The following is a 12,435-nucleotide window of genomic DNA, read 5'->3' as shown; positions in this document are numbered from 1 at the left end:
TAAGGATGAAGAAGCAATTTTGACCTGCTACAAATAATGATGTAAAATGATGTTACGAGCGCAACAAGAAGCTCTTTCGAAGTGTTCCGGAACAGATTGCATTTGCACCAGCTGAAATGACAATTAGCTGGATGTAGAGTCCTAAGTTGGACATTTTTCCGGACCATTTCCGAACGATGAAGCAGGTATTGACCTTTTTTCTGCTTGGCTTAATACTTTGTTGGTTTGCCATAGGCTGACAATGGAATTCTTGCTACGATTGAAAGTACCGTAGCAAAATCGTCCACATACAATCGAATAACGTACACAAAACACCATTGTACTCGATTGCATGCCCTGTTATACCTGATGCTTTTGTTGGTAATGCTGATTCCAGGACAATGTTTATTACGGGGTTGAAGCTCAGTTTATTCGCTGCACAGAGAGTATTGCTGATTGCCCAAGGGTCAGATCAAGCATGTAGGCAATTTCTTCTGTGACAAAGAGTAAACTTACTGCCTACCGCAAAACAGTGAGCTTTCGTTCCGCAAAGAGATTAGTTCATTTTTTCTCAGTCAAGTTTAAGGCATCCTTGTTGATTTTTCCGAAACAAAATTGTCTCCGAAAACGTTAACATGCAATAGAAACCTTGGCACTCTTGACTGGCCACTGGCAGGGACCTTCATCGTTGCTACTGCCTACCACTGCCGAAACAAACAAGTGCGCAGCAAAAACTGTTGTTTCACTCGTGGAAAATACCGCTCTAAGCTTCCCTCGAGCTACGGCAGGTTTTTTCCACGGACCACTAGCTAAATGGATGCAACATCAAGGGGGTTCATATCGCCGGCAAGCCGGTAACCGGAATTTGCAACAAAATCATCGATTCAGGGATTAGCCGGGCTTGGTACCGGTGACTTTTATCGTGTCTGTCGGTCGGCGAAGGTCAGCTTGGGAAGTAAAAAAAATAGCAAATACTAAAATGAAGCACCATCCGAGATTGAGTGCCAGTTAGGATGGGAAAAATCACTGGAACAACATTGGCAGAAGGGACTGCGCTGTTGTTGTACGATGCGGCGATAAAAAAACACAAGCATATTGACAGTGACGTACTTTTTGCCAGCATCACACTCGTGCTCTTTTGAAATTCTAGATCATTCAATTAGCAATCCGTACGGTATGCAACGAAATTGGACGTTGTTCCGTTTTTGGTGCCGTACTAGAGTTTTTTTTTTTATAAACTGATGACTAGTGTTCGAAGTGTTTCCCTTAGATTACCGTCTGTGGTGTCGTTAAAGATAGGATGAAAAGTTTCCTGCATAACAAGTATGCTGTAAATGTATTCTTAACACATAGAAACAGTGTTATCTGGTACAGATTTAAAAGACGTTCAACTCTATCACTGACTACGGGATTAAAATACGATTAGTCACCAAAAAAATTACCAAACCAAATAGAAACATAATCTTTATCAAGATTACTCAAAATCTATTAAAATAAAAAACATGAGATGCACAAATTTATAAGTTTTACCGAATTACTCAATAATTTTTACAAATGTCAAACGTCAGAAAAATTTAAAACGTCAAAGTTGACATTGAAATTCAAAAACATCGAAAATGCAAAAATCCGAAAATGTGGCGAATGTAAAAATGTTAATTGTCAAACATGCGTGCCAATAATGTCACTGTCATGAATAGTAGAAAAGTTAAAAATGACACAAATGTCAAAAACATTATTAATGTCAAAAATGTAAAAAAGACAAACATGTCAACGATGTAGATGAGGTTAAATTATTATAAAATGCTGATCGCCCGATTTTACTCGAACCCCTTTATCTCTCAGCTAAATTATTATAATACAAGCAACAAAATCCTTTTCTTTCTTTTGAACATGTCTACCCTTTCTCGTCTCCCTCATCCTGGTGGTGAAGGACCGTCCAAGCGTTTCGGAGTTATTGCGAAACATCGGTCTAAATGTAAGAGAAACGCAACCTATTTTACTTGTTTGGACCTTGTTAGGGACCACCGCCCCCGTTTTGTCAATCCCCTAGTGCATCCCCTAGTCAAGTCAAGTTAGTCAAGTTTGATGGAGAACGGTCAAGCCGCTCGGAAGTTCTGCCGGACCATCCGAACGTATCTTTTATATGCAAAGTGTTAGGTAATTTGGTGCAAATATTACAGAGGATGATAGAGGACCATATTTGACAAAAAAATCCTTCTACGCATATGGTCAAATCTCAATCATTGGAGATTTATTAAACACTAGCTGACTCGACAAACCTCATATTGCCACAAATTAAACTGTGCTATACATAAATCGCGAATCTGACTTTTGACAGAATCTCGAGTTTTGCAAGTTTCTGAGGAGTACCATTTCGCAGAAAATATCATTTCACGGAAACCCTTTTCGCGGAAAGTACCATTTCGCGCGTGTGATCCCCTTCTTACTAGCTATCGCTTGTTCGGACCCAACTGGAAGAAAGTAATAGGAGCCAGTAAACCTAGAAAAACCAATAAACCTAGACAGAGGGCTACTCAAATTATGAGGAAATTTGTGATTCACTTGTATGGGAGCTCCCCCTCTTAAAGAGGGGTGGGGTCCTAATTCACCATAGAAAAAAATCTTACCTCCTAAGACCCCCACATGCCAAATTTGGTTCCGTTTGCTTGATTAATTCTCGAGATATGAGGAAATTTCTATTTCATTTGTATGAGAGCACCCCTCTTAAAGGGGGAAGGGGTCATAATTCTCCATAGAAAAAAATCCTGCCTCCTAAGACCCCCACATGCCTAATTTGGTTCCATTTGCTTGATTAGTTCTCGACTTATGAGGAAATTTATATTTCATTTGTATGGGAGCCCTCTCTTAAAGGGGGAAGGGGTCATAATTTGCCATAGAAAAAAAAATTTGCATCCTAGAACCCCCACATGCCTAATTATTGTTCCATTTGCTTGATTAGTTCTCGAGTTGAGGAAATTTGTGTTTCATTTGTATGGAAGCCCCCCGTCTTAAAGAGGGGAGGGGTCATAACTCATCATAGAAAAAATTCTTGCCTCCTAAAACCCTCACATGCCACTTTTGGTTCCATTGGCTTGATTAGTTCTCGTGTTATGAGGAAATTTGTGTTTCATTTATATGGAAGCCAACCCTCTTAAAGGGGGAGGGGTTACAATTCACCATAGAAAAAATTCTTACATCCTAAAACTCTCACATACCAAATTTGGTTCCATTTACTTGATTAGTTCTCGAGTTATGAGGAAATTTGTATTTCTTTTGTACAGGAGACCCCCTTCTAAATAAGAGAGGGGTCCCAATCCACCATAGAAAGAAAATTCTGCCTATAAAAACCCCCACATGCCAAATTTGGTTCCATTTGCTCGATTAATTCTAATATGAGGAATATGTATTTCATTTATAATGGAACCCCCTTCTTAAAGGAACGAGGGGTCATAATTCGCCATAAAAAAATTCCTGCCTCCTAAAACCCTCACATGCCAAATTTGCGTCCATTTGCTTGATTACTTCTCGAGTTATAAGGAAATTTGTATTTCATTTGCATGAGAGCCCCCACTCCTAAAGGGGGAGGGGTCCTAATTTACAATAGAAAAATTTATTGAATCTAAAAACCCCTTCGTGCCAAATTTGGTTCCAGTTACTTGATTACCTCTCGAGTTATGCAGAAATTTGTGTTTCATTTGTATGGGAGCCCCTTCCCGTTTTTTTTACTTTATTTATTATATTTGCAGCTAAAAGTTTAAAACAAACTGTAATTAGCTACCTCAAAGGCGAACTCGTACTGTCAGTACCTGTAGTACTGTCAGCTATTAACGATGTCTTAATTTTAATTGTACAATTGTCGACGTAATCTTCTCTTAAATAATCTTATGTTTAAAGTTTTCATTCCTGACGGTAAAGCATTATACATTATTACACCTTGGTAGAATAGGTTTTTAGCTGCATATGCAGTTCTTGGACCACTAATATACATGCGATCTTGTTGTCTAGTAGTGTATGAATGTACATTTGATACATAAACTAGGGTTACATTTATTTGCTTATTTAGATCACCGTGACACACACCGTAAATAAATTTTATAATTGTTTTGTAGACGTCTGAGGATGGCCGAAGGAAAACAGTAGGCAGAAACGTCACACCAAATCAATAGTTTTTTGATTTTCACCGAAAAGAATCAACAAGTTCTAATAATAATAGGGTTACATTTGTTTTGATCAAATTCTGACGTATTTTATGAATATGCAAAAGCATATTATATTTGCATAATAGCTTAATAGATAATGTATTTTCGTCGTATAACTTCATCGATGGAAAACGCAATGGAAGGCGACGAATGGTTTTGATCACTCAGTTCTGTATTACTTTTAGAGGCCTCAAATGAACTTCAGCAGCGTATCCCCAAATACAGCTCATATATGTGAGGTGTGGTAATATGAAGGAATTGTACAGTTTCCAACCAGTATCTTCGCTAGTAAATGGTCTTGCTTTCTTAATTGCAAATACATAAGGTGTTATTTTCTTCACGATATGATCTATATGGTTTTTCCAAGATAGGTTTGAATCTATCACCAATCCGAGAAAATTCACTAGAATCTACTTTTTTTAGGGTATCGAGTTAATTTTTATATCTAGAGAGGCAATATTATTTACTATCATATAACATGATTTGGCAATATTTAACATTAATCTGTCATTCATCTAACCATGGAGACAATAAATTTAGATCGCATTGCATGTTTAATTCAAGCTCTTCGAGAGTTCTTCCCTCATAGACAAGACAGGCGTCATCTGCATACAGCTGTAAGCGGCCTTTCAAAGGCAAACTCCACAAGTCGTTAATAAATATTAGAAATAATAAGGGCCTCAAAATTGAGCCTTGTGGCACACCGGTTTTAATCAAGCTTGATGAACTATAACAATTATTGACGAAAGTGTACTATGGTCTTTGATCTAGATAAGTTTCTAACAACTTTGACGCCGATGCAGTAAAGCCACACATTCGTATTTTTTGTAACAAAATCGAATGAGACATACAATCGAAGACTTTGCTAAAGTCCAGAAATATAACTGTGACTTTTAATCCTTTATCTCTTGCACTGAATATAATATTCATAAGATCTGCTGAGGCTGCCACGGTGCTTGACTTTTGCAAAAATCCATACTGGTTTTTGTTTACAATTGCATTTTCATTTAGATACAATTTCATTTGTTTACTAATAATACTTTCAAACACTTTTGATGTAGCTGGTAGAATCGGTATTGGTCTAAAACATGTTTTTGAAGTAGAATCTCCTGACTTGAATAAGGGAATAACTTTGGCTACCTTTAGTGAATTTGGATAAACACTCGTTCTTATCAATTTGTTCACTAAATTTGTTAATGTTGCTTTTACAAAATCCTTCGTTCGGTAAAGAAATTTTACAGACAGACCATCCTTTCCAACTGCTGCATTACGATTAAGATTAATTATTGTTTGTTCAACAACCACCTCTTCAACTTGACTAAAGTGGAATTCATTGTTGGAACAAGTACGTTGAGCGACAGACAGATTTGTCTGGAGGAAGGGGTCTCTTAGTGGAGAGAGGGGTCTCTTACCATCATAAAAACCTTTCCAGGGCCCAAAAACCCCTACATGCAAATTGTTACGCTGAACGGTTCAGTAGTTTTCAATTCTATAAGGAACATACGGACAGAGAGACAGACAGAAATCCATTTTTAATATATAAGAATTTTTAAGTTTTCGGTTCTGTTTGTCGTAGGTAAATAAGCTCTTGTGCATAAAGTATGCTGGTTAGCAATTCTATTGTTTTCATCCGAAAGCTGAGAAAATTTTATACTGAGAATTGTACTTAAACTTCCTACTTAATGAAATTTAGTAACTGTTCAGAAGCAAAAAGGTTTCTCAACGCGTCGCCATCAAATTCCTCCTATAAAATGTGATTGTTGTGATAAAGCTGATTGCTTTTATTTACCAATTTGAAGCTCAAGTACCGTTCTACAATCCGTTCTTAGACGTGAAACGCATCTTTTCGTCTCGTTGCAATTTAATTTTAAACGCATCGTGTTGAATTTTGAATTAGTATCCGAAAACTGCGCGACTTTATACATCACGCATAGCACACTAGATCACCGCGTGCGACGGACACGGTCTGATGCGTATGGAAATCCTGCAAAATTCATACCGCATAGGTTTATCTGCAGGCTCCACACCTTCCAGTGTGACACAAGACTGTCCCTTGGACTTGCTTTGGAATCATTTCCCACAATTCGCAAAATTTCAATCCCAACATGGACGAGTGAGTCCCTACTTGAATATTTTACTTCTAACGATGTCAATGTAATCAATGCAAGGAATGACCCCACCTTTGTAAACACTATCAGGCAAGAGGTCTTAGACCACACTCTGTGTAGCACCTTTTTTGGCGAGAAAGGCAAAAATTGGCATGTCTCTGATGACTTATCAAGTTTATCAGACCACCGGCATATTCTTTTTGACATCGAGGCTGATCCTAAAAAGAGACAACAATTCAGGAATTCGAAGAAATCCAGTCCAGCTCCAGCTCCTTTAGCGGTTCCCTCGCGTAATTCCTGTCACAGCAGAGGGCAATTGAGAAGATAAGTGTCTCACTGTTACCACCAGGGAAGCCAGGGTGAAAGTTCTTATAAACAAGCACTTCCCAGACTCGACAGTGACAATTGGATAAGGCATAGGCGAGCATCAGCGGATTGAGCCGTTACATAATGTGTCCAGCTACTCGGTTCTGCTTGTACGCCGATTGTTTAAGAGACTTCAATCAAATGGGCAGCTCTTTTGAATCAATGAAGTCTCCAGGTCCGGATGATATTCTACTCATTTTCTTGCAAAAAGCGGACGGTGTCATAATGTCCGAGCTTATCAAACCTCTATCAAGCCAGTTTCACTTTGGGACATATCTCGGAACGCTTACGGATAGTTAAGGGGGTGTTCATACCTAAGGCTGGTAGAAAAAAACAAAATCATGTCTAAGGCTTTCAGACCAATAACACTGACTTCAACGCTTCTGTAGCTGATGAAGAAAATTACGAATAACTACATTCGCTACAACGAGTTTTTAAAGAACTCTCCGTTGAAGGGAAATCAACATGCGTACCAACACGGTAAATCTACAGAAACTGCATTGTACTCCTTATGAAAAAAGGGCACTTTGTGCTTTTCTTGATATTCAAGGCGCTTTCGATAACACGCCCTTCACATCAATTAATATAACCCACTTCCAAAAGGGAATCGACCGACAAGATACCTCGGTCACAAGATGGTTAGAGGAGGTGGAGCAAGATCTGGCCGGGAGCACTCGGTGTCCGAGGAATTGGAGAGCGGTAGCCCTCAACCGAGTTACATGGAAACACTTTGTTCAACAGGCTTTGTCTTAGGACGGCAAGCCACCTAAGCAGAAGCAGCTTTGACCATTGGGCAAACTAAACAAAGTTCAGCGTCTGGTCTGTCTTTCAGTTACCATTGACATGCGTACAACACCTACTGCAGCCGTGAAGCCAATGTTATGCTTTCTGTCTTTACATCTACGTGTAAAGAGGGAAACAGAGCTCGGCGCATGACGTTTACAAAGGAATAAAACTATACTCGAAGGAGATATTAACGGGAATCTTCGCATACTTCGGAAGCTCCATCAGACAGGGGCGCAGGATTACAACTATCTAGTTCAACTCTAGCATCCATGGGTATCAGCCATCCGTAAATGGTGTACAGCAATCGGGGCCTGCCACAAAAGATGATCTTTAAGCCTGTCGCAGTGACCTTTTAACCCAATGTCCTTTTGGCATACAAAAAAAAAGATATTCAAGCGAATTGCCTTCTAAAATCTGTTAGTTTTTGTCAAGTAAGATCCATTATATCTCTTTAGTGTTATATAATTTTGGGTTAATCCAGTTTTTTTTAGTGATTTTTTCTCACAAACTACATTTACAGCAATCATGAACACTAATTAATCATCGATCCAGTAATACAAATCTTGAAGCAGGATGGGTCGTAAAACTCTCACGACATCGTTTGGTTTATGTTCATGCCCACCAAGAGCAGAAACCAAGAGGATAAAGTTTTTTGTTCCGAACTTTTTCGAAGCCCGAAAGCTACGTACAAACTACAACTTTAAAAAAATAAGTGCGGCACATATGCCAGAGTTTGTTCCACTTCTGGCACGACAGACTACAGTTTTTACGAACGTGTAACGAATGCGAAAATAAAAGGATAAATTCTGTTCTGCTATTGACGAAAATAAGACCTATAACATTTCAAATCCTTCAAATGCACTGTCCTGCACTGTTAGGCACCGGCCTTTAAAGCTGACTTCATATTATTCTCATTCTACTGCAGTGAAAAGATCAACAACCCGCAATAGCCGTGTTGTCTACCGGTAGGAATGTGCATTTGGTCCTATCACCTCTGCACAGGACCCCACCGAGTAACGCTCACTCGCTATTACAAACGCTATTGCGCTAAATTATTCGGTCGACTTCTTTCATTGCGAAAAAAAGGATAATAATTTCATTCTCCATTCAGCCATCCAGCACTCGACTCGACAAAGCTGATGATGGAGGTCAGGCCAAGAGTAAAGAACATAATGCATCATGCTGTACGCCATCCTGGATTATGAACCTCCGGCAACAATATGGCATACACACTCACACAACCCTCCATACACACACACATACCTACTCACCAAAGTTTACACGCACTGTAGCAGCTTGTATACTTACAATTCGAAAACCATATAGAGCATGCCTTCGGAGCTGTACGTTTCCAGCAGCTCGACAATATGCGGATGTTTCAGCATGTGACATATTGTTGCTTCTCGTTTCAGATCTGTGTTGAGAGAAAAAAAAGAACGATGGAAAAAGCGTCGTTAAAAAGTGAATCATAATCAAAAACAACATATGGCAGCGCACGATGTGCCACGCGTTCATGAAGATTTCAAATACTGGGAAAGCAAATTGAGTTGCTTGAATATCGTTACGCATTATTATTTCATCGGAAGGACACACCGGTTCGGTGTGGTGGGTGGCAGGAGGTTACGGGAAAGCACACGATGGCTGTGATCCCCGGCTCCGCCTTTTACCCAACTGTGAGCTGATAGATAGCATTAGGCTTCACCAACTTTGCAAATTAAACTACACCGATCAGCTTTTCATGCTTGTTCTAGGGTGATTCAATGGTTGTTTGCTGAATGCTCAAACGAATGAATTTAGAAAATTTCAAATACAGAAGGAACCAACCTAACCAACCGGGAAAGAAAGCATCGTCCGTCTATTTGCCTTTCAACTGGCACTTACAACGAACGAAAGACAAATAGTTACAAAGTTAAACAATTTTCCGCACCAGTGAAATTTTCCAACGCAGCAGAGAGACAGAGAGAGAGAGAGTTCGGCCCGGTCCTACCCAACTGCTGATGGATTGTGGACGTCGTTAATGAAATTACGGTAAATCTTGCAGGTAGCACATCAAGCGAAGAATTCAGAAGTTCCAAGCGGTGCTGATAGTTTGCTAAAGAATGCCGGCTGAAAATGCATTATAGCGAATTGCTGGAGCATTCTTGTGTGATCTCGTTCATGAATAGCGACCGTACCAGTTCTAAATAATTTCGAATATTTTACATTACAGATTGTATATAAATAGCTTAGAGAATTTCATTCATTTTTATGCAACCTCCGCTCGAACGTCATTCGCATTCAATAATTTATTTCCAATCGATTAAATTTGCAAGTGAAATTGACGTAAAAATGGTTTCAATCTATTTTTGTTTTTCTGGCACATCACGTCCATCATCAATCATCATGAATTCGGGCGGTATTTTTCGAAAATTTTTGGAATTCTCGTATTTTTTTAGGGATTTTTCAATTTACGTGGTTTTTAAAGACAATTTTTGAATTACTGCGTACTTTTTTACACGTTTTTTACGCGCCGCGTATCCCCAGCGTAAAAAAAGTTTGGAGTGTAGTTCAATGTACTAGGTAAATTAAGCGTAACTCATTTCCCGTTATCGGAAAGTCGATGATTCAAGCCGCTTTCAACGATAAACAGTTTCAAGCATCCACACAATGCAAGTATGGATACGAATATATGATCACGAGGTATAAACTAGACATTTAGTGTTAATAACAAAATGTAAAAACATAATTAACGACTCCTTCTGGTCTGGAAATTTTATGCGAGGCACCGGTCCCATATTGGCTGTAAGCTTCGCACCTTTATTAAATACTAGATCGTCCGCTCGAATTGCCTGTCCTTCTGTGCCTGGTGCCTGGTTTCTCTACCGGTCGACCAATGACCGACCGTCACCCACTGACTGGTGATAAAATGGTTGTACGTGTTCGGTCTCGCCGGTAAACAATTAATACGGATCCTGCTTATCTGCACAGCAAGTTTCACAGCGTTCGCCGCTTGTCAACACACTGCACCCACTGCCCGGGCCTCATTTTTACCGCCCACCACCGGCCGGAGCGGCAACGACTGTTTGATTGGTCTGCGATTGGTTTGACTGTCGCTGTTCGGGCGTGATCGGCATTGGATTTTCGCTATCAGGTCGTCAGGATTTTCAATTGCTTTTATCTTTAGCGCTATTTGTTGTAGAACAAAAGGTAAATATTAAACATTTCCGGAAAATGGATAAACGTGCGAGCTTTATCGGCGATGAAGCGACAGTAGAAAGGAAAATCCACGGTTGAAAAATTGGACGAGAATTGAACTCAATAGGAAAGCTGGTAGAATGGTAGAAGAAAGTAAAAGTAAAGTAGGCCTGCAGAATTCCTCTGTGTGTTGCATCCCAGGTACTAAATGATTTTACTAAACGACAATCCTCGAGCACATATTGCGCAAATTGTCCTATCTGGAAACTAGACATCCTTCTTTTACTTTACTTTTTCGGTGACATTCCGCTAATCAAATCCATGCCGAATTCAGGAGTCGTCTCCATTTTTCTCGGTCTTGGGCTGCCGCTCTCCAGTCGCCTCTAACGCCCGCTGCTCTAGCATCCACGTCAACAGCGCCCATCCAAAGGGTACGGGGTCTGTCTCGAAGTCATCGACCTCCGTCGGGTTCTCTGCTAAATAATGTTTTCGCTGTTCTCTCATCCGGCATCCTTGGTACGCGGCCAGCACATTGTAGACTGCCGTGTTTTAGTCGCTACATTTCATGATTCATTCGCCTGCGCCACACTCGCTAGTCTAATATACTGCCGAATATATGTCTAATATATAAATAAGAATTGATCGCAGGATCTTACGCTTAAGAACGCGAAGAGCTCGTCCGTCGCTCTCCTTTAACGTCCACGCTTCGTACCACCAGGAGAATTAGCGCTCAAACAGTCCGTAGGTAGTTCCGCCTCAGTCCGTACCTTTAGTATAATCTGATGGAGTGCACAATACAGCCGTTCGCTCCCGACTTTCAAAAGTTCGGCGGGGATGTCGTCCTTTCCAGCTGCTTTACTGTTTTCAACTGTCTCGCTGGTTTTTTTACCTCGTTCAAAGTTGATGGATGCACAGCTTGTCCATCATCCTCAATCGTTAATCGTTATCCCATTTCTGTTAACCGCTGTTAGCAGCAAAATTTCCTATGTTTTTTCGTGCGACGAACAAGAAAATGTAGACTAACCGTTTCAATTTCCGTCATTCATAAAATAAAAATAACCTACGCAACGCATTGTCGTTATTCTGCAGCCGGGAAAACTTGCATGACCTGCAGAAATTTTGCAGAATTTGTCATGCCGTCCTACACAAATACATGCGCGCTATCTTCGTAAACATTATTGTGATTTATAGTTCGGACGATGAAAAATTTTGATGGAAGGATTTCAAAACGGTACGACGAATTTAAGATATAAAGTCAGTTGCGTAATTTCAATAAAATGCTTTAATAATCGCTTTTTAGTGAATTTATAGGGCACGGATCGGAAGGTAAGTGTGTTTGAGTCAAATCAGCAGCAGAACTTTTGGACTATTCTTTAAATCCACCTAAGAAATTATGAAAATTAGAGTGGCTTTCCTTACTACGATGGGAATTAGAAACAAACCCAATGTTCTCAAAAATAATTCCCTCCTTATGACAAAGTTACAAAAGAAGGCGGAACGGAAGTTAAACTAGCAGTGCTCGTGGATGTCACTAATGTCCTAGTCCTCTGATCTCCAATTAAGTCAAACGAGAAATCAGGATACTGAAGACCAATACAGCCGCTAGTAAGAATCGTCCACCGGCAAAGCTTTCTAAATATGGCCGAGAAATGCAGGGAACGGCTCTACACTGGATTATTTCCAAGATTTAGGAGGAGCAGGAGTAACTACCCGACGAACTGATGGAAGTAGAGGCATAACCAGAGCCATCCTATGCACCGGGACCAGATGGAGTACCTTCAGCAATTCTAAAAACTTGTATATCTATGGTCAAAATTCCTTTG

General features: G+C 39.9%; 1 protein-coding gene across 11 annotated transcripts in view; it reads right to left on the bottom strand.

Moving 5' to 3' along the window:
• Positions 1-12,435, bottom strand: part of LOC128732679 (peripheral plasma membrane protein CASK) — a 780,557-nt gene that overhangs the window by 644,812 nt on the left and 123,310 nt on the right. For all 11 annotated transcript variants that reach the window (XM_053825969.1, XM_053825977.1, XM_053825978.1 and 8 more), the window contains one exon: positions 8,747-8,852. In XM_053825969.1, coding sequence (XP_053681944.1) covers positions 8,747-8,852 — 106 coding nt within the window. The remainder of the gene's footprint in view (positions 1-8,746; positions 8,853-12,435) is intronic.

Source organism: Sabethes cyaneus, chromosome 1, assembly GCF_943734655.1.
Source record: "Sabethes cyaneus chromosome 1, idSabCyanKW18_F2, whole genome shotgun sequence".
Classification (NCBI taxonomy): domain Eukaryota; kingdom Metazoa; phylum Arthropoda; class Insecta; order Diptera; family Culicidae; genus Sabethes; species Sabethes cyaneus.
Note: the sequence above shows the minus strand (reverse complement) of the source record. Positions and strands in the feature narration are given on the sequence as shown.